Raw genomic sequence first — 27388 nt, 5'->3', positions numbered from 1 at the left:
TTATGGCCATACACTGTGACCTTGACACCATTGATGCAGCCAACTATTGTAGGTCCATCAAAATGACACCTCAAACTGGTCGTGTAGCATGAATACCTTCAGTGTGCTAATGGTTCCTCACTGTCTGGGCTGATATCCTACGTCATGCTTGTATTACCGTCGTAGAGGTGTCCGTGGTGGTTCTTTCATGTAAGTGAGTTAGCCATATGAATCTATCCTATGCTCTAATAGTGATAAGTGGTCAATCAGATCTTGGAAGGTCAGGTGTTGTACCGTCTGTCTCAAAATGTTCCAGAGTCTTGTAATGGTGCTTGTCGCTACGTGGATAAACATGGCTACAGCAGAAGATGATTCTCCTGTTTGCAGTCAGCTGATGGTGTTGCATTGGGCTTCCATCAGCAGTGACATGTTTTAACTGTTCACTTGCTGTAAGACTGTAATGGCATGCAAATGAAAACCCAACAGTTTTATAGCCCAAAGTAAGCGCATGTCATGTTGGTGTCTAACGGCGCCAGGCTCTCACGGGGTTGTGTTCATGCGATTTTTCTATCATTTCACAAAATTTCCCCATTACCTCATTTTTTCCACATAAATCAATCCCAGGCAATGTAGAAATGACCAATTCATTTTGTATGGATGTCTGCAACACTCTTTCAGATATTTACGATTTTACTACTTTTGCATTTCATTTTTTGCAGAGTATATGTTCAATCCAGGATGATAATTATTATTTGGACCTAAACAGTGAGTGAGTGAGTGAGTGAGTTGGCTTTAACGCCGCTTTTAACAGTATTACAGTCATATCGCGGCGTGTCAGCTTAATGTGGGAGGAAAGCCCGAAGTGATGCAGGTTTTAGACGTTTACCACTTCGGTGAAACCCACAAGCACGGGTATGGTTCTGATAAACCTAGACACATAATTGGGGCGAACCGGGATTCAAACCCACAATCATAGGTTTTTGGCGTGCCCAAGGGACGCAACTCTGCACAGCGAATCGTGGACCTACACAGAACTCAAATTTGAAGCTGCATTTGTATATCATGGTGGCCTGCAACAGAGCAATGTCAGTGACAGACAACGATCCACACAATATAGGTCACTGACCACAAGATCCCCATTTTTTGTCATGAGTTCCAGTAACCAGGATCCTCTGGGGAATCAGAAACTAATGGATGTCAAGCACACTATTACATAAGATCTCAGAAGTTGGAATTTTTTCTGAAAATTGTGTATTCATATACCATGTATACTTATCCGATCTCATACTTTGCCTTTGTTCTTTCTTCTTCGATCAAAGTTTCCAGGTTCTAAAAAACAATTCACCCGAACACATCCTAGCATCACCAAGGTTACCGTCCAACAAATGGGCCATGTACATGATCCTGTGCACAGATACGTCAAAGGTACGCGGCCAGAGTAGAGTAGATCCCTTGAGCTTTCACGTAGAGAGAAGATGATGAAGATAGTCAGTGATCTATTGTGGTGAAGCAGAAGCGGGAGTGCGAGACAATAATTCTCAAAGGCCATCCATTTGTGGTCATAAAGGTGTTTGGTAGAAAAGCTATGAGCGTCCGAAATTGTCTTTCCTTCACTACCCTTACTGATAAGGGATGAAACACACAATAGCATTTACCAAACAGGCACAACCAAAATCAGAACCCGGTGATTGGTGGCCTTTTCCAGGAGATCTTTCCCAGGAGATAGCCAGGGCATCGTGATCACAAGCCAGAGGGTTCGAGAAGTACCGGGATAGCTGAGTGTTGAATCTGGTGGCAAACGGATCAACATCTAGAAGCGTGTTTTCTTGGCTGATCTACCTGAAGATCGATGGATGAAGAAAACATTCTGTGGGGGTCCAACGCCCTGCAATCTGAAGATCATGAAAGTGCGCTAACCAACACATGGCTGATGCATCAACAAAGAGATGCAGGGTCAGAAAGAACAGCATCAAAGAGAATCTGATGCAGATATTCAACTCTATGACCAGCTACTGAAGGTTTGGATGCAAGTGGAGTTGGAGGGTGTTCGACAATCCTCACTTTGGATGAAGGGCGCACGGAAGCACTGAATCGTCCGAAGGTGAAGTTGACCGCATAACGTTAGGACTTGCGCTGACGTCAAAAGGCCAAGGATCCGTTGCCATTGTGGAAACAGAAGAGGATATGTGAGTGCTGGCGGTACCATAATTTGAATCTTCAGCCAACAACCCTGAGGGATAAACATGTTGCTCCTGACGAGTGTCAAACAGGTCGCCAATGAACTGGAGTCGTTAGGTGGGTGCCATTTTGGACTTGCCGATGGTGACAAGCCAGCTGAGGTAGCTAAGAATAGCTCAGCTGAATACAGTCTGTATGAACACAATTCCACGAAGATGAAGAGGTTTTGTGATGGATCTGGTGAGGCAGGTAAATGCCACGGGACTGAAGAAATTCCAAATGGGAGTACCTTCCATTGGTAGGTGCAGCCTTGGAAAACGAACCGGTGCTCCCAAGGCATAGGAATGTTCAGGTAAATAGAAACGCGTCATATAAATCTGGGCTGACCAGGAAATCGATTGTACCAACAAGTGTTGGAAGGAGTGTGATTAAAGTCATACAGAAATGAGACAGGTCTTCCAGGTAGAGTGAATTGAATTTTTACATATTGAATATGAGCCGAAGCTTTAGACTGTTCTCCTTTGGTATGAGGAAAACAGACGAGTAAAACCCAGATCGAGACATTCTATGGCATTTTTTATGAGCAACGCACCTATTGTCTCATTGGGTCGACAAGGATAGGCCAGTTTCTGGTGAACAACCCCAGTCTTCCTCCAACTGGAGCATCTGCGATGGGGATGGCTGGGGGCGGAAGTTCCCAGTCCACACGTAGTAGAGGGAAGAAAACTTAGTAGAGCACTTGGGAGCAGTAAAGGAGACCCTGTGTTACCAAAGAGGAATCCAACCACAATGACCGTGGTGCCTCCACCCCAACCATGAAAGGAGCTAAGGAGATCACAGGGGTACTGTTGATCCTTCTGGACCGTCCTCAAGCTGTCGTCTTTAAAGGCGAATGAGATCAACTTCTCCAATATGCAATCAGCTAAAAAAGTGGAGCAGACCAGGGAAGCAGATATAATTGAGCCTTGAACTGATAATCCCAAGAGCTTTGCTTAAGTAACCATATGCAGCGGAGGGCGATGACCAAGCCAGCATGGTAGGAAAGCAGATCCAGGATGGTCGTAATCATCTGAATAAGTGAAACAGCCACCACGAACAAAGGCATCAGTATGCAACCTTTGATAAAGAAAGGAGGAGGTTAATGCTGGTGATCCTGCAAAGTAGGGAGGGGTTGAGTAGGAGGCGGCACCGATCTAACAGGAACTGAAGCAGACACAACAGGACGGGCGGGGGGGGGGGGGGGGAGACGACTTCAGAAGTGATGAGCGCGATAATACAGATTCTGAGTGAAAAGTGAGGACGATCCTCATGACAAGGTCGGGTGACAAGAGCATCACGAGCCACACAACGACCAAAACCATTAGGTACACGCCAAGCAGGTGGTAAGCAGGTGGGAACAGGTAGCCATGCCAGGAGGGATACGAGTCCACACGATAGGGAAAACCGTCCCATCCACAAATTGACCCTGCAGAAGAACCAAAACTCGTGTAGTCCAATTCACTGTTATCTGGTTGTCAGTGCTCTTAGATATGCGAGCAAGAGTGAGCCCCATAGTAGGAAGAGTCTGTATAACTGTAAAAGACAGTCATCATCCAATTCTGAAAGACGATAGTGAGAATGAGAGCCACAGTGCCGAATCGTGTGAGCGATCCAGGCCTGCTGAATGTGAATAACGATCCTTGGAGTGGGTAAGCGCCGATCTTGGGATTGTGTCTTTGATTCTCAATAGCTATCCTTCAAGCGAGCCTCCATGGAGCAGTAAGCGAAGAAACAGTAGAGGATGTCAGCAAGGAAAGGGCATGAACATTCCAGGAGCTGGCGGATCAAGCTAAGGATCAGTCTAAGGATCGACTAAGATCGTAGACGTAGGGATGTCCAGGGGAGTGGTAAAAAGGACATCCCAAACATCTTATGGATCGGTGGATGATCTTTTGACAAGTGGTCAGGAGAACAGCAAGCGTCCTGTGGAGCAGCAAGAGAGGAAACAACTTAATACTGAGGGGATTCGAAAGAGAATGATGTGGTCGAGATAGAGATGTGATCAGGTTTTGTAAGGACGCTGTGCATGGGAGCATGTACCAGGGGTGGACGGTAACCCCAGTGATACTGGGATGTGTTCGAATGAACTGTTTTTTGGAAGCTGGAAACTTTGTTTCCACATAGGAATGAAGAATAAATAAATGAATAGCGTGAGAATGTGGTGTATACTCTATCAGTTGAATGAATTTAATGAACTGGAAAACTTTAAAAATGTATCACTTAAAAAATCATCTGTATTTTGTAGCCAACAGGCAATATATTGATCACTATTTAATATGCGTAGTCAATTGTTCAACTGTTAGTACCTTGTACATATATTGGGTACCATCCTCCACATTTGTAGAACCCAGGGGATTCTTCGACCAGAGTGTACCTCTTGTCCCCGTACCATCCTTCGGTCAACTCATTGTCGTCAATGCTGGATTCTCCATTACTCAGTGTGTAGTTAATGCCTCGACGATCAGAATCAGGAAAAGGGGTGTATGTCGTGCAAGGATCTGAACAAAAGCAAACACATTTCCATAATTATAGAAAATCTCTAACAAAAGCTGAGGTCATTGTACATTCTTGGTGTATCATAAGCATGTTTATGCATCACTATCAAATATTGATGATACCATGTCTTAGCGACATATCCTACCCCATCGGCACCTGTCAGAAACACATGCAAGTGTAGTCAATTGTTAAACAACAAAATATATGGTACAAGTCATGTGATTAGTTACGCAATGTCCTATTTTATGAAAATGCTCACTTTCCAAGGATAACAAAATTATGATTCCCTTGGTTTTATTCAAATATGATTTATAAGACTGAAAGTTCAGCATGCAAATCTCATTCAATCAAACAATACACATATTGAATAATAATTTTAATGTACTGCTTAACTCATATCATGGTTAGTGACATATTACGGGGGTTGAAAAATACCACTGCCCGATGCCCGTGCCAAGTAAGGCCTAGATGTCGGACAAGTTTCTAGCATGCCCGTGGACAAGTTAAGCATACAAAATGAACTGGGTCAAGTTTCATGAGAATGTAATCATGTTACGATATTTCATTGGCTAATATCTTTCTAGTGTCACAGAATCTTAATTTGCACCAGTCAACCAATGGGATTAATACACTTTGATGTCAGGCAGGTCAACAACAATGAGAACCAGGCTTGTTGTATTGATAAATCATACTAACACTTCTATATATGGCACATGCTTCTTGGAAATTGAATGATGGACAGTTGACTACATTGATTGGAATTTGTAATGCGAGGTAGGTCTTGTGGCGACTTTAGCGGCTTTGCTTGGCCAAGCTTTGATGAAATATTTTATTTGAATGCATAAGTCGAGGCTCACAAGCTCGTGAAAACTTTGACACATGAGTCAAACTATGACAAATATGACTTTTAACAAGTCAAAGTATATCATTTATGATATATGTATCCATTCCCTGTCAACTAAAGTTCATTTTGAGGCATCGATAGCAATAATCAGACCATGGTTGCTGTGAATAATGGAGTAGTATAGACGATGGGGATACTGCCGCAACCCCACTGGAGCCAGATTTATATACCTATACTGCTACTACAGGGGGATTTTTTATGTCAAAATGATAATGCTATTCATAATTCAACGATCGTCATGAGATTAAACTATATAGTAATGAAAATATTCTCTATTATTTTTACTCATGCGCATACTATTGTTTTGAACAAAGTGATATTCAACATTTTTACTCAGTGCTTTGTTCATTTTACTGGGAGACCAGACTATATACGCTTTTTCGAAATTGGGAAGAAACAATTTATGTCCGTATTTGGTTGGTTTGACATAATTGATATAATATATACCCTGTGGTAATTCTCGCCATTTGATAATTTTTGTTGACATTATTATATACTTATGTAAGCATTCGTTTAAATGTGATCAAACAATCTATTTTTAATCTCCAACCAGTTCTTTGGTTTTGGCATGGAATAATTGATGCACTTGTTGTCTCCCCTGTTCTATGAACTTTTTTTCTCGTCTTCGCTAATACCACTGGTCTTCCGATAATTGGATCGAATCTCCTGCTTCATTATGATGTATTTGGTGAGCTCTGACAACACTAAACGAAACTCCTCCTCGGATATCTTACAATCAGCCAGTGCTGTTGAAATATGATCCTCAATGCTGTTCAACTTTGCTTCGGCGAGTATCCGAATATTATCATGTTTTAATGATTTCTTTTGCAACTTACGAGAAATAAATCTTATCGCTATACCCGCCAGTCCTGAGACACTGGCCTCCACTTCCATACCAAGTACGATAGGCGCGGTGACTATAGTTGATAATAAACCAACACCGGCTACGCCGAGTCCCATGCCAGCTGTTACAAATGCAGTGTCAACTCCACTGAGAGCATTCACGGCTCTGCAATACTTTTTATACAATCCAAGTCTCAACTCCCTCTCCTTCTCTATTCAATGTTTTATGTCTGTTATTTGATGTAATCAAAATCCATCAACAGTATCCATCTTTTCAGATACTTCATTGAGCACCAGACATAAACCAATAGTGTATATTATTATATCATATTATTATATCATATAATAGTCTTTAATTGGTCTTGCTTCAATGTTTTGAGAGTATACATCAACCTTATTAAATGTATATTATACGGCATAAATATCTTAGTAAGCGAAATGCTGTCACTTTTATTAACTTGGACCCCCTCAAGGGTTGGAATGGGTGATACTCCCGCATAAATAATACTGCAATGTTGACACTCGTGTTTCTTAAGCCATTTAATTGATAGACCTGGTAATATCTCGAAGGCATCTTCCGGTGCATCTCCAAACAAGACTTCAATTATAATTGTAGAAAGATCAGGTATAGCATTCAAGTTATCTTTTATATCATTAAATTCAGGAAACCAAATTTAAGCTCACATTTTTTAATGCAGGACGACTCAATAACATATGACCTGGGTCATGTGGCAGGGGAGAGACTAACACACATTTTTGTTTTGAGGGGATATAAGCCCCGAGTACGATCCCACTATTTATTATCTTAGTTAATTGATTTGCCTTACCCATCATCACATATGGTGGGGCAATGACGATATTCAGTAGCCACTCGATTTTTGCTTTGACCATAGTCCATTTATTATCATCATTGCGAGTAAGACTGTATGAAGTGTTTTTATAGTGTCTACTTAAATCTCCTAGATTAGCTGTGAATGTAACTTCTTTCCGCTTGTATACATTATCTTTTAAGTGTAAAGCGTATAACTTGCCATCAGTATCAGTTTGGTTTACCAAATACTTCTGTGTCACCAAGATCAGAAAGCGCAATCTAAGGTTATGCGATCCTGGGCCTAATGAATCAACCATGATTTATAATATGGAGTGTTACACTCAAGTATCCTACATGTACAGGTTGGTGTTTTATATCTAATACAGAAATTTTGAGTCTGAAATAATACCCCGCTTTAACTTTTTATATTGTAATGATTCCGTTCTACCGCTATTGCATTTTTCATCTTTGACTGGAATAGCTCTCGGCAGAGTTGAACGACTTTCGAGTTGAATAATATCTGTTGTACTGATCTGATCAAGATGGATGCACAGCTCTTTATGGGGAACAATATCGGGTAATTTAACTCCATGCATTGTTTCGTCAGGTAATACTTTTCCTATTCTAAATCCATGTGTATCTGCTAAGTTCTTGAAAAGAATTACACCCTTTTCTCCAGCGCATAAAATCAGCATCCTATTCGACACATTTTGTGTGAGACTAGCTCTATTAGGCTTAAAATTTCATCGTTGAGTGAGCATACGCTGTAATACCCATCAGATATAGTGATGGGAATGATAGTACTGTCAAATTCACCAAGTAATATCATATTATTATTCCTCTCAGCACTGGTCCACAGCGGGTAATAGGTTACATTGCATCGAGCGACTTCAAGTTGACCAGCTGAGTTATCAATAGTATGAAGCAGTTAAATAAACTGGCCATTTGTTATTCCTGGAAGTGTAACATACATATAGAATACTAAACGAGCTCCCGTGTAATACCAATTTTATGAAACGAGTGAATAGTTCTGGTATCTGACGAGCGAAAGCGATTCAGATACCACAACTATTCACGAGTTTCATAAAATTGGTTTTACACGAGAGCGAGTTAAGTATTTTATTTATTACTTGTAATTTATAATGTTTTTAGAATTATACTGTTGAGTGTAAATAGGCTGACACCTACACGATCCAAGGCATAATCCAATTGAGTTTAACAGAATAATACTTCAAACACGTCAAAAGTTGAAACGTATGAATTTAATATCATGGTCCACCTTTAGAATTCAGGCGTTCGTCCTACAAAATGATCGTAGTGCTAAGGCTATCACAACTCACATAATTTAACTAAGACTAACGACTGTCGTTGCGCTAGAGTACGATCGCCTTGTGGAACGGGTCCTTGCACCTCATAGTTTACAATCACGTCACAATACCCGATGACGTAATTTGTTGAATTTTGTTGCAAGATCCGTCGGAGAAACAATGCCATGTGACGTCAGCCTAGCAACAAGGTTGCTGGGGTCATCGAGTGTGCATAAGCTCCTCCCAGTGATCTATCATCTCCACACACAATGTCGTTGAATACGCCAAGGGATGTTGAGAGCTTTCAATATTTGTTCGTGAAACTTGTTCCGAGAGTACATAAGCACGCGTTTTGGTATTACACAATGTGTAATAAAGCTGTATGTTTATTAAACGGGTGATCTCTTCACGGGCAAGTAATAAATATTAAATATACAATGATACTATATCATAACTTAAATATGAAATCAACTTACATTACAAATCAGTCGATTTTAGTAAGTGCCTCTGCTGCTAATGTTTTTGTTAAATTCCCTGAAATCTTTGAAAAATACGGGGTCATGGCAACTAGCGATAAAATGGTGCATGATCGGTTCCACAATCCAATGCAATTTTGGCAGAATCAGTTAAACTTTGCCATATGGTGTGCCACAACAGGATGTGGTGTACCTCTTTATGCCCCCGGATTTGAACTAAATAAGTCTGTTTTATCATGTCACATGTACTATCAGATTAGACGTATACTTAAACAAATTAGTGCCCCATTACCGCAGGATCGAGCATGGAATTCCTCAAATAATACATACAATAGGTTCGTGTATGAGCGTATTTGTCAGGAATTTGGTATTTCTATGAGTAAAGATTGGCATATTAAGGGAGTTAACCATGGTCTAGGTGTTCCGTACAGTGGACAAAAAACTGTTAAAGAAGAAAGTGATGATTTAGTTTAAAAAAACTCATCAACAATTCAATCCATTTAAGGTGTTACAGAAAAACAATCTTTTTGTAAGAATGCATAATCTTAATCATGGCTGGGAACTTTTGAGTAACGATTGGAGAGGAGATCTTATGAGTTTTAAGGGTCAGGTTAAGCTTATATTGTTACAAAATTGGTGCAACTAAACGATACCACAAATGCTTGGAATGAATAACTAACGCAGGAGTTGTAAGCGTTAATAAATCAATAAGAACTTATTTATGGGCAATTCTTGGTGCACAATCGCAAACATGAACAGGAATAATAGGTTCTGGGATGGCGCTCGATACACAAAAACAGTTTGTTGCAAATGTGGAGGATGCTATTAATTCACGAGTTTACATACCATCTTGTATAAAGTGTTATCAAAATGTATTACAGTACGCTCAATCCAAAGTAGACTACGTTTATGCGCCGGGACCATACATGTCTCTAAGTAATATGGAACTTAAGATCCGTCAATTGATAGGCTATAATAATAAAATTGTTATTGCTACCAATAAACAAAAACCAGGTATAAATTTAGACATTAACACCGAATTAATAACGCAAACAAACACAGGTGAAACGGTAATAGTCAAGCCACAGACATCTACTGATGCTTCTAGTGACGCACAATCACAAGTGCTGCCACATATTGCCGCTAGAAATCAACAACATGTGGATGAAAAACAGCGCTTATAGTAGGTGGAGGTGGATTTGGATAAACAGTCTTTAACGGATAAGTACAACAGCCCGGCATTTGCTACGATCAGTGCCCACAAGTTTTGACTAAGCCAAGTGGCCGTCTTAGCTAATAAATTCAAGAGCCAAGAAACTATACTCCCTATTATGCCGGGAAGTGCAGATGCAGCTTTCCCAGCAAGCTTTCCTCGTGCTTCTCCTAATGGCCTTTAAATGCTGTTTTATCCACTCTTTTACACCATTTTTATCACTAAAGTACTCACGGAAATGAAAAAACCCTGTTTTTTCAATCTCAGATTTTAAATAAATGCAGTTAATACACAAAATATATAAATATTCAAACAACTCAATTAGTACTAATTGGGTCTTGTGTGATCAAGGTGAATGTCCATGACCTATGACACCTTGACGACAGGTGAAAACAAGTGCTTGAAACCCACATGCATGTGATTTGTCAGTGGTTAGTGATTTGTCAGTGGCATTGTGGGATAGTGAATCATCATCAAAATATCAAAACGTAAAAGTAACATTAGCCCTTCTCAAACAACAACTTACATGTCATTATTATTATGTACATAAACATAGCTGTTATTTTTATTGTTGTTTTGATCATGTTTTTCCATGCTAATTTGCATAATGCCTATAGCCTGTTTCTGCCATGTCAGTTTGGACTTAGTTAAATTTTTGAATGTTGAAAGCGCCTACAAATTACCTCCTGTAAAGTACATTTTGTATTGAGGACTGAGATAAAACTAGCAAATCCAGACTAGTACTTTTCCAGTTGTTTTGTTATTTCATACTTACATCTACATAATGCTTTGTGCCGATTATTAAATCCAGCAAAACAGGGTTTTTTTCATTTCCCTGAGTACTTAAGGTGTAGTGTGGGTTTGGGTGGTCCGCTGCCACCGGTTAACGCGAGAGTCAAAGTCAATATAATAAATCCCAATTCAGTTAAAATACTGGCAACGGTTATCTCCTGTTCTCTGAACAATGTTTTAATTTGATCGGCCAGTGTAGTATCATCGTTGAGGACTTGATCGATAGTTTCTCAAATTTGACTGATTTGTGAACAAAGTGCCTTTCTATTACTCGAAGAAGCTTCCAGGCAGGATGATTTTTCGTCTCTTAAGTTATCTTTCAACAACTCGGCATCTACTGAATTCATCACCCACCTGTTCAAGTTTTGTTTTCTCATAAGATATATGCTTATCGAGTTCAGATAGCTTGGCTATATTATTGATGAGTTCTCCCCGCATTGTTTGCATTGCGTTGTCAAGGCCTCGTAATTCCCCAATACTGAGCCTCGAGGATGGTGATACCTGTAAGGATCATCAATGGTGGTCATGGAGTCCGTCCGAGGCCAGCTTCGCGTGTTCTTCCAAATTACCTTGATCTATGGCACCGAGTTCAGCACGCACAGTCTTAAGAACCTTAGTAGTCTTCGCAGAAAGTTTTTCTCATGAGTAGTCTACAAAGCCTAATTCATTATGAACAATGTTCATCCCATGTTTACTGGCTATCATAGCTAAGGCCCTAGGCTTACGAGTACGAGAGTTCATAAGATCAATACCTGGAGAGCCATGCAGTCGCAATATTCCTTTACTATCTATCGTAAACTTTGAATAATCACGACCAATAGGAGTTTCTTTTAAGGCATCGTAATAATCATTTACGGCTGGTTTCAAAAATTCATTGTTAAGATTTATAAAGCTGGTTTTATCAGTACCCTCTTCGATTGTACTCGCATTATCAAAGTTATCTAGATTAAAATCATCCATTTATATTAAACATAAGGTTACATAATTTCAATATAAACAATGTCACAATATGGACGCAAGTTAACTCCACAACGTAGACTTCGGGATCCATTAGGGGTCAAAGCAATTCACCAGCCTGTTACTATAACTAATAATCCGAGTACCATTGTTCAGAATCAAACACTTCTGGTTCACTTTCCTAATCTCGGAGCTCACGACGTGTTAGTTCCAGGAACTGCCCGACTATCATTTATAATTAATTTGACTTCTACCGACACTAGCAGAGAGCTCGTTCAGAACATAGGTCATGCGATTGTTAAGAAAATAGCGATTAAAATTAGCGGTAATGAAATTTTTAGAATTGATGACAGCGATGTATACTTCTGTTACATGGATCTCTGGAGAACGGCTAAAGAACGGGAAAACTTACAGTACCAAGGTAATTGCAATCAGAACACATTAACACTGCGTGTGGGTGCTTCTACTGGCGATAATACCATTGTAGAAGATAAGGCTGTTGGGATGCATTAGGTAAAAGATTCTATATTCCGCTCGACTTTGAATTACTAGATAGTCACATGCCCTTTTATCAAGCATCCCTAGGCGATAGGTTAGAATACGAACTCACTTTTAATGACTACGGTAGAGTAATCAAAGCTACCGAAGGTAGCTATTCTATTGACAATATCTCATTGGAGTATGATATGATAACAGATCCTGAATTAGCCAGACAAATTCGTAACCAGTATACCGGAAGTTTAGCCATTTTGTACGATCGCGTGCTTCAACACCTAAAGATCACCAGGGACAAAAGAGATACGACGTAGAATATCAATATAAACGTCCCTGCTAGATCGTTGAAGGGTATTTTAATGTTGTTCGAGGACCCCTCTGAAGCATTTGCAAGAGATACCGAGAATTTCTACAACCCCAAGATCACAAAAGTAGAATTGACTATCGAGGGTGTGCCTAATCAACTATATAGTCAAGGCATGCGAGCATATCAACAGTGGGATGAGATAAAAAAAACTCCCTTCTATAAAACGAAGCCCAGAAGTTAACGCGGTCGTGAAAGATCTGTCTCTCGGGGATGTATCGATGGCTGAATTCCTTACCAGTAAGTATGCGCTATGGCTCGACATGAGAACCGCAGACGATGACTGATCACGGGGTGTACAAAGTTGATCCGGGCGATCGTTTACGAGACTGTTTACAAGAATGTCACGAAAAATACAAAGGAGAATCAACCCTTTTCATAATAGAGGACTGCAGTAAGAACTTACCAAAAAGAAAGATATGCTTTCATATTTAGCATTCTCTGGTCGGCACATGAAGCATAGCGTTTGGGTACCTACTCAAAAATACAACTCTGTTCTGAAAGATCTCAGAGAGCAGACCAAATGGGTAGCCGTTTCATTGCAAAGACTGCAATTCATTGGAGGAATGTCTACGAAAAAACTATGTTATTTCTACCAAGCTCAAACGAGATAAAGTCAGAAAACTATTAGCGGAAACGAAGCACTGTAAACACATTCTAAAAAACCATCAACCAGCTGCTTATGCATTTGCTTTGCAAAAATTTAGCAACTACTGCGCAAAAATTTAGCAACTGCTGAGCAATATATAGCAAAATCATAAAAAAATTATAGCAAATGTAGCAAAATTTAGCGAAAATACAATAAATTTAACATTAGCGGTTATTAGGTAATAATGTGGTTCGAAATCCTCCTTCTTTCGCAACAGTTTATTTTTTCGGGTTAGTTTATTATGTTAGACTGAAATATCTCCTTAGGTATTACATTATGGAATGCGATGAACTTATCAGACAACTGCTCAAAGATGAGTCAGATCAACATGTAGATCAACAAGTAGGTCAACAGAGAGATCAACATACAGACAAGTATTTGTCACAAAGTGACGAAATGTCCCCCACTTGTATATACACCATAGTACCAAATATGAAGACAATCCAGCGATTAGTTCTTGAGATATCGTGGCAACACCGTTTTCCAACTCCAAAAGCAGATTTGCCTGTTGTGACCTTGAAAATGGGGTCAAGGTCACCCGAACTGACTGATGTCTGCGGTGTCTGTATATACACCATAGTTCCAAATATGAAGACAATCCTGCGATTAGTTCTTGAGATATCGCGGCAACACCGTTTTCCAACTCCAAAAGCAGATTTGCCTGCTGTGACCTTGAAAATGGGGTCAAGGTCACCAAAACTGACTGATGTCTGCGGTGTCTGTATATACACCATAGTTCCAAATATGAAGACAATCCAGTGTTTAGTTCTTGAGATATCGCGGCAACACCGTTTTCCAACTCCAAAAGCAGATTTGCCTGCTGTGACCTTGAAAATGGGGTCAAGGTCACCAAAACCAACTGGTGTCTGCGGAGTCTGTATATACACCATAGTTCCAAATATGAAAACAATCCAGTGTTTAGGTCTTGAGATATCGCGGCAACACCGTTTTCCAACTCCAAAAGCAGATTTGCCTGCTGTGACCTTGAAAATGAGGTCAAGGTCACCAAAAACCTATTGGTGTCTGCGATGTCTGTATATACACCATAGTTCCAAATATGAAGACAATCCTGCGATTAGTTCTTGAGATATCGCGGCAACACCGTTTTCCAACTCCAAAAGCAGATTTGCCTGCTGTGACCTTGAAAATGGGGTCAAGGTCACCAAAACCGACTGGTGTCTGCGGAGTCTGTATATACACCATAGCTCCAAATATGAAGACAATCCAGTGTTTAGTTCTTGAGATATTGCGGCAACAAACAGGTGGGATGTACGGAGGGTCGCGAATACTATATCCCCCGCTTCGCGCTTTCGCGCGGCGGGGGACAATTAACATAGAGAATGACTCGCGGCTTTGGTAGCCGGTGGAAAATGTTCCAAATATTTGGGGGATAATTATACCACTGAAAAAATTGATAACATGACCAATGAAGAAATTAAAAAACTCTACGTGCGTTACGAGTCTAGACTGGGAGCTACCATGACTAAAACAACAGGTTTGGATATGTTACAACTATACACAGTCGTAGCTAGTACGTTTCTCCCTATCCTGGCAGAACATCGCATGTATTTATGCGAATCTCTCGAGAAAGACACATTCATCGAACACGCTATAAGGGCAGTAAGCTGTGAATTTTATCATAGATACGGAATGTTCTTAGCGCCACTTACCACAGCTTTAATAACAGCTAGGTATTGTCAATTTAAACATACATGCCCACTTACTAATAATGGAGACAGACCAATTGCACAAGTGAACGAGGAAATACCACAAACACCGATTGCACAATCACAACAAGCGATTGCATCACAAGCCAGAGTGACTAAGAATCCTCTAAAAGTCGCAGCTGGTAGGAAGGGTGCGCCAGCAAGGAAGGCAAAGGTCCACAATACTGAACATAGTCCGATTAAAACTTGGGCCCCTTATGCTATAGGCATTATAGCGGTGGTATGGTTGTTTTATAAGCCCGGAGAAGAGAAAACACCATCCCGGATTACACAAGATGAGGAATTAGAGTTAAGTCCTCATGTAAAGTTATAAAAGCATGACTACTCCAGTTACAGACGGTAAAATGTTGGTAAACAGAACGTATCATTCAGCGGTGGTAAGCGGCTTGGCCATTGGCTATGCCCGTATGGCTAAAATGATTACTAAAGCCACACCACCCAAGCTAGATTTTAATGGTTATGATATCGGCATGATTGATTCTCGATATAGGATTAGCAATGGCAACAAAAGATATGCTCATCAAACAAGGGCTTATCCCAGAAGATAATGAAGTAATTAAACATTTGAATATTTTATATTATTGAACATTTGAATATGGCATCAATTGCGATGATGGTCGGTGGAGTTATTGTTAACTCTTTCAACACCGTAGGCCGGTATACCAGCCAAGCCGTAGTCACATCAAAATAGTATATATTTTTATGGACCTACCCGTAATATCATTCATTTATGAAATCTATCACATTTCACAATGTCTGAAATATGTATTCCATTTCAATTAATTATTTTTTATTGATAAATTACAAAACTATTCACTATTTTCTGCGATGTTATTGAAAATAAAATTCTCGGACACAATTTTCGACAACGGGTTCACATGGAACATGTCAAAGAGCAAAATAAAGACGTTTTAAACAAATCTTTAAATATATTATACAAAGTAATATATAAAATCAACAAAAATATATCAAAAAGTAATCAAACTTACATCTAAGTTATTATTTTCATCTTTTCCTGTGATCGTGTTTTGGGGCCTTGAATTCTCGGCTCGGACACGATGTTTAATGCAAAAATATATGCATGAAATATCTTTATCACAGCTCGTAACCTAGCATGATACATTCACGAAGTTTCATATTTTTAATATATATCGTGATTTCCTGCTTAAAACGTTCATAATGACACGATTTAACATAAAAATCTTTGGTCAACTTCTGAAAATTATCAAAAACAAACTTGGTATCACAATTTGATTGGCTGCCTTAGGTGACGTGCTCAAATTTGACCAATCACGAACCTTGCAGCAGATTTCAGCAAGAAAGTGTCATTAGAAACCAATTTTAATCCAATGAAATCCCTTGTCATAACTACGGGAAAAAAAACAGGCGATGTTACGAGTGTGTAGATGAAGGAATAAGCTTTTCCAGTGATGTGTCATATGCCATTCTTCGACGAACGTGCTATTTATACAAAGTCTCGAAAACGGGGGTATTTCTTCATATTACTGAGCAGACAGACGCTGTTATGGGGAAATGGGTGATGTCAGATGCTATTTATAATTCTTTTTAAAATGATTTTCCAATTACGTAAACAATGAAAATAAAACAGAAATACTCGTAGGTAAGTGGATTGTATTAAATCTTATATTTGCCGAAAATCAAGTTTTTGCTTCCTTGGTCCTTAATCTGGATGTCAACAACGTATATACTTAAATAATGTGAAAAACATAACATTCATATTTATAAACCATAGGATCAGACCTTTCAAATGGAGTATAACATGTAGTAGCAAATATATTTTACAAGCAGATATTTTCTTTGAAAGAGTCCCTGGGAACTTGGTGTCCCAGCAGTAAACACTTCTAGTTGACTGGTGTTGAAAGAGATAATGCTCTAGCTTTTTCGGGGAGTAATTTTTTATTTTCTAGTATGAGAGGAGAAGAGCAGAAAAGACATAATAAAGCATGAGAACAACTCAAAGCAGCCCTGTCACAATGGGCCAGACAGAGGATGTTAAGGTTAGATTTTATTAATGATGAACTGCGTAAACAAGGGCCTTCAATTCAAACGTTTAAGGATGTTGAATCTGCCATGCACAATTACTTCCTTGTTTATGGAAAGAAACTTGACCCAATACAAAGGCCAACAATAAGTCAGTTTTATACACCGTCAGAGGCTCAGAAAGACCGTGAGATAGTACCGTATATCGCTGTGTATAAGGCGAGTTTTTCGTACCTAAAATGAGGGGGTTTAGAAGGGGGGTCGTCTTATACACAGAGTCAAAGATTTCAAAAAATTTTCCACTGGCGATGTCAACCGGTGTCCAATACCCAGCCCAACATTTGACAATAAAACTTCGCATTTCATCCTAAATAACTGTTCCAATAAATATTTCCATACATACACATGATTTGTATCTCTTTTCCTTGAATAAAGTTTAATAATTTCTGCAAATAAAGTTGAAATGACTTGTTTTGGACTCAAACAAATGCAACAGAACCTGAGTGAGTGAGTGAGTGCGTTGGGTTTAACGCCGCTTTTAACAGTATTCCAGTTATGTAGCGGCATGTCAACTTCACGTGGGAGGAAAGCCCAAGGTGATGCGGGTCTCGGACGTTTACCACTTTGGTGAAACCCACGAGCACGGGTAAGGTGCTGACAAACCTAGAAACGTAATTGAGGCGAACCGGGATTCGAACCCACAATCATAGGTTTCAGTGCATTCTTTCGGGTGAGTGATCTCGTGCAAAGCAAACATTCTCAACCAGGGTGTGCCTTATTAGACATAGCAGTCCAATACACTTTCCGCTATACCTGGCCACAATCTGTGTCTAGTGGCTGCAATTAAAGCATACCTAACAGTACGATCACAGAGTCAGACTTTAGCTTTTGCATACTTTGATAAGTCTCCCCTGACCAGGTATCAATTCCAGGCCTGGCACATTGCAACATCTGTTCAGATTTGATACAGTACTTTAGTAGGATGGGGTCAGAATGATATAAAAGCTATATACACATACCTGCAAACATTTAAATCGCCCAACCATGCAAGAACATTTTTCTTCCTATTGATTCATGTTTTCAGTATGGTTGGTTAGGTCCAGCTTCCTGACCCGGGCGAGACAGCACCTACAGGACAGTGACTTCGGTATTCAGGGGAGATGTCTCTGGTTGGCAAGGGGCGGCAGGAGGTGGGAGGAGCTGACCAAGCTGATAGATGCCCAGGTCAAGTCCATGCGGACCCACCAAAGGCGGTCGTGATTCACCTTGGTTGTAATGACCTGGTCAGGGTAACCACGTGCCAGCTTTATCATGAGATCAAGCTGGCACTCTTATGGATACACCTTCTCCTCCCTGGTGCTGTCATTCCGTCAGACATGCTGTCACAGAAGTTGTGGCATGTAGCCAGCTGTGCCCCGCACCTGGAAGGACATATGGGGGGAACAGGGCCCACAAGCTTGGGTTCCCCACACTGCCTTCAACCAACAAGACCAGCAATTGTACCTGCGTGACGGGGTTCACTTGCCACCAGCCAGACTTGACATATTTGTACAAAACAATCGCAGATTCCTGTCTGCAGTATGCTTGTAGGAAACATTTTCTGTATAGAGCCTGAATGGTCGTGGTTGTGGGGAAGCACCTTGGTTCTTGTGGCTGGTTGCTGGTGGACTGCATTACAAGTTACATTTGGCATCTTGGGATACATCCCAAATTATAAATTATATAGGATAGGGTTGCTATCCATTCTGCTTTGCAGCAGATGGCATAGTGTCCGCTTTACCTTGGATGGTCAGCTTGGCAACAATAGTTGCCCTCGCTCTTTATTTGGCAATGGTACTTGCCTGGCGGCGCTAGCTGCATAGCCAAAGGGTTGCTTGGCAACGGTAGTTGCAAGGCAGCTATCACTACATTGGTAAGCAACATGGGTTGCTTGGCAACGGTTGTTGCAGGGCAGACATCGGTGCATTGGGGTTCGCTTAACAAGGTTTAAGCTTACTTTCTGCAGTTAACAAGTACGTCCACAGCCGAGACCATTTCATCCAAATATTATCTCTTGTTTCAATCTTAAGTTCCACTATCATGCATGAACTGATATATAGAGGATATTTAATGTGTTTTCTCAAATACCACTTTTATCTCATCGAGTGTAGTGGGAACGCAGTCACGAGTGAAAATATTAGACTCTCCCCACTTCACGAGATGAGACAAAAGTGGTATTTGAGAAAACATATTGAATTTTCTATTTATTATATACATGTTTTATTTATATTACTTGCAATTTATATATTTTTTTTTAAAACAGTGCCTGATAAATTACTAAGTTCTCCCTGTCGCCCCTTTACCACCGCCATATAAAGGGGGTTTGCGAAAAGAATATAGTTCGTGAATAAAACTAGCCCTGTTAATATATGTTATGCGAAATATATCATTTCATATCGAGTATTAAGTACCGTGGACATATTTGTTTGTCATAATTAAACATTCCTGTTTAAAATGAAAACAGAAATCATTTTCAAACAGCGATTATTTTATTGGCGTAGGAATACATAAACAGTTAGTACTGTGACCACGTCGAACGATCAGCTGAACGCTCTCCAGGCTTACCAAATCTGCCAAATTTGATCAAATTTTCTCACAGATAAGTAAGAAAGTTGACATAAACACATTTATAGAACCCCGAACATTTTAACTGAAACATTGTTGCTTGCTGTCATGAATTAAATTAGGAAAGTTCAATTCTCGGAAAATTCAAGTGGGCGCTTCTCGCCTCGGCGGTACGTCTCGCTGTCGCCAGTTGTGCCTAATGTCTGGCGAAGAATGTCCGGCGCAAGAGTGATATTAACATTGCCATAGATGTTATTTCCAGACATCAGATTCGTCAAAAAGTTCCTGTGGTCAGTTGAAGAGAAGTTATGCACCTGCGGTTGAGACTGAGTACAGTCGGCATCTGAGGCAGGTCGACTGACCGTGCAGATGGGTCCGGCTCGGTGTGTGGGACACTCTTTAATATTTTGATTCAGGAGAAAGTAGTTCCGGCACCTTGTTTATATAACTTCTATATATAACTTTTTTATATCAGTCACTAGTGACTGATAACTTGATCTATCGTCACTGATAAATTCCAGAATTTCATTCATATGTATATAATAAAAAGATCAAATACTGTTAAACATGAAATTAATGCATCTCCAAAAGAATGAGACCGCTGGCCTCTTGCAAAAAACAAGACTCAATAAGAATGTGACACCCCTCTCCTCTCAAGCATCAGTGGATTTATATATACTCAACAACAAAAGTTCCTGCGACACCAATATTTTAGTGTATTTTTCAAAGTTTAGTTTTCAATATTGTAGTACATGTATAGAATCAAGTAACAAAAACGCAACTGATACAGAAAAGCATGCATTCCATGCAAAAGTTGACTTTTATACAAGTCCCATACATTTCACTACCCAAGAATGGGTATAAAAACATGAGCCATTGGTATGCTTGAAGCAGGATCGAGTCAACATGATGTTCCAAGACAATTTAACGTCCACAGAAACACCATTTGGTGTAGTGCAGACAGCTTCCATGCTGGATGGCCATGCAGTGGGGAAAAGTTCTATTCACAGACGAGTCTTGTTTTCAGCTCAGCTACAGCGATGGACGGATTTGAGTGTACCGATGTCAAGGTGAACGTTACTTCAATCATTGTGTCATGGAAGAAGATCGGTTCAGGGGCGGCAGCGTTATGGTATGGGGTGGGATTACAGCAAGACAGAAGACCCGTTTGATAGTGGTAGAGGGAAATCTCAATGGACAGCGCTACCACGACGAGATCATCGGCCCTGTTGTTCTACCATTTTTGCGTCGTCATGGCCCAGGCATTACCTTTCAACATGACAGCGCCCGGCCTCATATTGTTCGACTTGTTCAGGATTCCCTTCAACAAAACAATGTGAATGTCATCCCCTGGCCGGCTTGCTCCCCTGATCTCTCACCAATCAAGCACATGTGGGATGAGATGGATCGGCGCCTTCGACGTCAACCACGTGTTCCACAGACACTCCAGGAATTTCGAAACATGCTCCAGCAGATATGGACAGATATCCCACAGGACTTTGTTCGACGCCTGGTCCATTCCATGAGACAAATATGTGCTGCTTGCATCGCAACCAAAGGTGGACACACAGGCTATTGATTTGTAAATTGACATTTTGGCATGTGCATGTTTTTTTATGAAATCACACATTTTCTGAAGTCAGTATGGCAAACTAAACCATTTAAACACTTACAGGAGTCTTTTATCTGTTGCAAACCGTAATTGTTTCAGATTTGGTAAAAAACATAACTTTGCATTAAATCTTATTCAATGTCACAGGAACTTTTGTTGTTCAGTATATATATATATTATATATAGAAAATTTCTTCTGTCAGGTTTACAGGGGAATCCTCACCTTCATCTAATCATACACCAATTAGAACCGCTTATTAGCGCTGAGTAGAGTACTTCATCTAAAACAATATTTAGTGTTTTCCTTAGAAAAACAGATACTTTTTGTGTTTATTCTGTTGAAAGTGTCAACAAACTTGAAGGCGGTTGACAAAACAAAGGCTGTCGATCTAAAAATTAGTTTGATGAAGCCTGTCCAAGCCCGCTGGCTCGTGTCGGCTTTTGACAGGATGAAATTAATGTTTGATTGACATTGTTTATATACTTGTCACACATGCTGCTCTATAAACAGTGGTGTGGGATACATACATGTTTGTTTTCAGCGTATGTCTAAGATGGTATTTCTTCTATCCAAAATGATTATTGTTGATACAAATATACGATGTTTAATAATGTGAGCAAAGACCACTCACAATTTACAGATTTAATTCACACTTGCATTAAATTCAAGATTTACAGGATGTGACATGTTGCGGAAGGTGTTTGTTTTGGAAGACATCATACTTCGTTAGTGGATTAAGCATAATGAAATAATTTAATTTTCAAGAAGACAAAAAGTTCATAATAAATAGGATAATCCATGTGTCGAGTGAAATATCATGTTTTTCTGATTGAGTGACAGGGGCAAAGAAGAGATCTCCTTTTCCCAATCATCCCAGATAATTACTTAACAGAGACTGAAATGTGCACAGTGGTCATGATTGATGGATGAAACTGGTGAGGTGAGGTGAAATCGGGTTTAACGTCGCGTCCCAAGATTATTGCACTTATATAGCGACGTGCATGTACGTGTGTGTGTTTGTGTGTGTGTTTATGTGGCTGCTGGTACTAGTCCGTACACAGTACATACTATACTGACTCTGAGCTGACCAGTTCTTGTTTTAAGACAACCTTAATGGCGAGAGCCAGGCTGGGTAACAACAAGTACCATCTTTTAACGTCTTTTGGTATGACGCGGCCGGGGATCGAACCCTGGACCTTCCGCTCTCCAAGCGGACGCTCTACCACAAGACCATGGAGGCGGTTGTATGAAACAACAGACACTTATAACTGCTCTTGATGCGGTGTAGCTGTATGTACAATGAATGTTATTGAGCGTCCACTGGGACACAATAAAAAAAAACTTTTCTGCTTTGGACATATCAAGTACTCGAGTAGGGTCGGGTAATAGTGGGGTGGGTACCTTGGTAGTAAATTTGGACTCGTCCCAGCCCTAATTGACTAGGTATGCTTGCCTCTCCAAACTCCATGAATTAATGACATTATTCACTTGAGTTTGTGAATTGCCGCATTAGCCTTTGATCTATCGCAGGACACACGAATCATTAGAACAGATCTAGAGTATATGACTCACTTTTTTATTTGTATTAATTCAAGAATCATGGCATCAAAAAGGCTCAGACCATCACTATTAAACAAAACATAATGAAGTAAAATTCATCACCTGGGTCCACTTGCACAAAGCGATCTTAGAGCTAAGATGATCGTAACGACTTTAACATACCGGTAGGCTTATGATAGTCTTAGCACTAACAAGCATTTTCAAGTCTTTCAATAAGAACTTTTGTCTTGGACCAAGCGTCCATGATATAATCTACTAAAGCCAGGGTTTGCCCTAGGCCTTTAAAACGTATCTGTACTGCAGGGAGTCACAGGTATTTCATTTTAACCAACATACATTATGTTAGATTCGAAATGAATTGATGAATCGAAAAATATCTAACACTTGAAAATATTCTTAAAAAATATATTGTTTCTCTAATCCTGCGGTGAGACTGTTCTATTTTTAGACATTAGTTTTTTCCGCTTTAGACACAGCTAATACTGGTCATACTTTATTGTCAAGGGATATGTGCATTTCAAATCTTAATATTCCAAAAGCATTGTGCAGTTAGATGATTTTGATTGTCTGAATGATGTGTGTCATGACTAACGCAATAGAGAAATTATATTGCATATTTTCTACTTAGGTTGCGTCAAATGCACAAGTTTTCTGTGTCAGGGCAAACCCTGTCTAGCTCAGTCAAAGATACGGAAAGAGTCCCCACAGTAAATAAGCTTTGAACGAAACTTATTTGACAAACGGGAGCTTGTCTCATTAAGTTCACTGAAAAACATACAGTGACCCCTTGCTACAACGCTACCTTCGGGGTCCAAATAATTGATGAGCGTTCTAGATGATCAGCAGTTTAACTAAGGTCGAGTTGTAGGTGGTAGATGACCAACAAAACAGTATACATGCTCTGCCTACCTAACATAATCTATGTTGCACGTTTCAGAGTTTAAAAAAGATTAGAATAGAAGTTGTTTATGATTCATAGTGTAAAAAAAGATTTATCGAGTATTAATATGCACTTTCAAAGAAACACATCGTATCTCTTCAGCGAATTCAGGTGAATAAACAGGTATAACAAACTTGGTCAATAACAGCATGAAATTTGATATAAATTATCACTAGACATGATGATTTACCATTTAAAATGTATTTCCTGCTCTCCAAGGCATTGTTTTATATGCAGAGATTAAGATTACCGTGGACTGCCTCTGTGGTCTTGTGGGAGAGAGTGGAAGGTCCGGAGTTCGATCCCCGGTCCCGTTATACCAAAATACGTTAAAAGATTGTACTTGTTGTTATCCTGCCTGGGGCTCTGCATTAAAGGGCAAAAACAAGGACTGGTCGGCTGGGAGTCAGTATACTTTGTCTGAGTGGGGTATTCATGTTAAACTGCAGCATGGTATCTCAGTGAGTTAGCACTATACATCGGCATCAGTCCGGACTAGTACAAGGAGCCACACACACACACATACATGCATGCACGTCGCTATATAAGTGCAATAATCTTGGACACGACATTAAACCCAATTTCACCTCACCTCACCTTAACATCACCGTGTATATTTTCTCATAAACTTAGCCGGAAATAGCAATCAGCTTTGCACACGTTTCCTCCCAATCTACCAGTGATTCAGTTAAAAAGTACTCAATGATACTTCAAAGGATTTTGATGCAATGGTCGGAAGAAATTGAATATGAAATTCTTATTTTGTCAGGAATAATATATTCCAATATTGTGTAATTTTAGTTGGAGCTTCCACTATATATTTACTTTAAATTTAAAGAATCATAAGTATATCACGTTGGTACAGGTTGTATGCAGTATATTTTTTACGTATGGAACAATTTGACCAGTCACCGTACGGACTTCCCAAGCTACATGTACTTCATTTTGCGAAAACGTTATGTTGACATTTAATAGTCAAACTGCCTCATATATGACTTTTAGCGAGTCATGGTACGGCATTTATGATATGTGTATCAATTCTCTTGCAAGTAAAGTTCGTTTCAAGGCGTCAATAGCGGTAATCTGACCATGGTTACTGTAAATAACGGTGAGTTGTGCGATTAACCGATCACTTTGCATACAATTTCGCCAAAATTATTGTAAACATTATTATAGTGATTGAATGATTTTTTGAATATAATTAATAAAATATAATGCAAACATTAGTCCAGATAAACAATGAACAATTTGTTTTTTAACTAGATATTATTATAGGATGAAATTGTGTACTTCAGTTCAGCCTTTTTGTTGACTGGTATTTCCGGTGTTACGTGATCGCGGTGATCAGCTGATAATGTTTTCTGAGATGGGGGAAAACATTGTGTCTGCAAAATTTGAGTTTATGTTAGTAAATTTTGGGAGCCATGCTTTACCGCAGGCTATAACCGAGTTAGCGCTATTTTGAAGATCCTGATAGCGAGGAAACACTGAATATTCCATCGATATGAATACGATATACATTATAGAAAGTTATAACTCATGATAACAACGCTTGCTCAAAATTACCCATGTCTCTGCAGCGGTGTCAAACTGTTTGGTTTGAGAGGAGTAACCACAGTTTTGTGTACATTACAGTCAAAAACTGATAAAACGTAATGCAGAAATGTTTGTGAAGATGACACTGAAGAAAGATAGTTAACCTACCTGAGAGAACTTGAGTTACTGTCAAATCAAACAGTAGGCTGATGAAGCTTAACAGCTTCAGCACACTTCCAGACCTGAAATATCATATGAAATGAAAATGTATCACTAGCTTTTAATCTTTATTTATGCAAAAAAATATTGAAATTTTTTACAATATATTGTAGATCTATGTTCTTATCCTATCTCACACTTAAGAGAAAATTGTGCTTAAACAATAAGTTTCAAGCTTGTGAAAAAAACAATTCACCTGAACATACTTCACATCGCCATGGTCACCTCCCAACAATCTGGGTCACACACATTCTGCATGCTGATTGAACACACGCTGGACAAGTGATTTCCCCAGACAGCTCAGTGGTAGAAACTAACATGTTTAGTCCACTAGTCCTCATAATGATAACAAATAGCAAAACCCTTGAAAATGGACAACTTTCTACAAGTCCTTATGATACCTTAACCACTGAATTTCTAACGTTTCAGCTCATTCTATTTCTAAAACTTGTAGGCTAAGGGAATCATGATGCAGAGATGGACGGGTGGGCATATAACGTATGACATATGATAAGTATATAAATATAAAATTAGCATAATCGTCAAGACAAACAATACAAACAGTGGTTTACAACTGATTTGGAATGATATCCAATGATATAAATGTAACTGTTGTCCATTGCAACAATATACTCAATATTCTGCAGGTTCAGGAGAATTGTGGTTAATTAATACTTTTGTACCTCCCTTTAGTCGCAACTTTGAGGCCTGTCTACGGTTATGCCCAGTGAGATATCATGCCGCAGTTAAACATGAATACCCCACTCAGACATAGTATATGGGCTCTGAGCCAACCAGTCCGTGTCTAAACCTATAAATGCCAAGAGCCAGGCGGGGTAACAAAAAGTAAAAATTTTTAACATCTTTTGGTATGACATGGTCAGGGATCAAACCCCCAGCCTTCCTGTCTCTGGATCTTTTTTGCAGTAGAATGTCAAAGCAGTGTATGTGTGGGTTTGTTGTTTACACGTAACACTCCAGCTATATGATGCATAGATCAGACAATCCAAGCCTCACAACCTGATCCATAAGTCACCTATTACAACCAGCATAGGTTGTATGGGACCAATTCCAACCAAAAATCCCCACAGGTTTAAAGAATTCAAAGAAAAGAACTACATATCTTGAAGTCGTTTGCATAAACTTCCAGTGTGAATACTGTCCCCACAGTTTTTGAAAACAAAACATGCCTAATATATTTAGGTACATGTACGTATACATTGTCTCTGTGGCACCCTCAGCTATGGTGATGGTCTGAGGCACAAAACCTACCAAATGGTTTTCTTGGAGGAATTAGTCAGCAAAGAGCTGGAGTCACAGGAAACTAATCACAATTTTATTTACAAGACTTTGTACATGATGTACCTTTTTTCTTATTGGATATTCTGTCTGGGAGATGGAATCCTGTTACCTTAGGCTAGTATTTATCTTAAAGCTTTAAATCTATTAAACTTCGTAGACATAACTTTTGTCTTATTGAATAGTATGTCTGGGAGACCTTAGGCTAGCAACTATCTAAAAAGCTATAACTGAAACTACTAATATTTTGTATCTGCATTTTTCCTTGATTAATATGTACTTCTCGCCGCTCCATAATTATATGAAATTTTGTATAAATGTTACACAATGATAACTTTTAAAATCCCTTGCTGTGGATCTAATTATCATATGAAAACATAGTATAA

The 27388-nt window shown here is 39.5% G+C and overlaps 1 protein-coding gene across 1 annotated transcript in view; it reads right to left on the bottom strand.

The window, feature by feature from the left end:
- Positions 1 to 27388, bottom strand: part of LOC125377692 — a 55056-nt gene that overhangs the window by 20912 nt on the left and 6756 nt on the right. Inside the window, exons 2-3 of the mRNA XM_048391631.1 lie at positions 25653 to 25726; positions 4503 to 4694 (exon numbers count right to left, since the gene is read on the bottom strand). Of these exons, the coding sequence (XP_048247588.1) occupies positions 4503 to 4694; positions 25653 to 25726 (266 nt within the window). The remainder of the gene's footprint in view (positions 1 to 4502; positions 4695 to 25652; positions 25727 to 27388) is intronic.

The sequence above is a fragment of the Haliotis rufescens genome, unplaced genomic scaffold, assembly GCF_023055435.1.
Source record: "Haliotis rufescens isolate VD_foot unplaced genomic scaffold, xgHalRufe1.0.p SCAF_93, whole genome shotgun sequence".
Taxonomy (NCBI): domain Eukaryota; kingdom Metazoa; phylum Mollusca; class Gastropoda; order Lepetellida; family Haliotidae; genus Haliotis; species Haliotis rufescens.
Note: the sequence above shows the minus strand (reverse complement) of the source record. Positions and strands in the feature narration are given on the sequence as shown.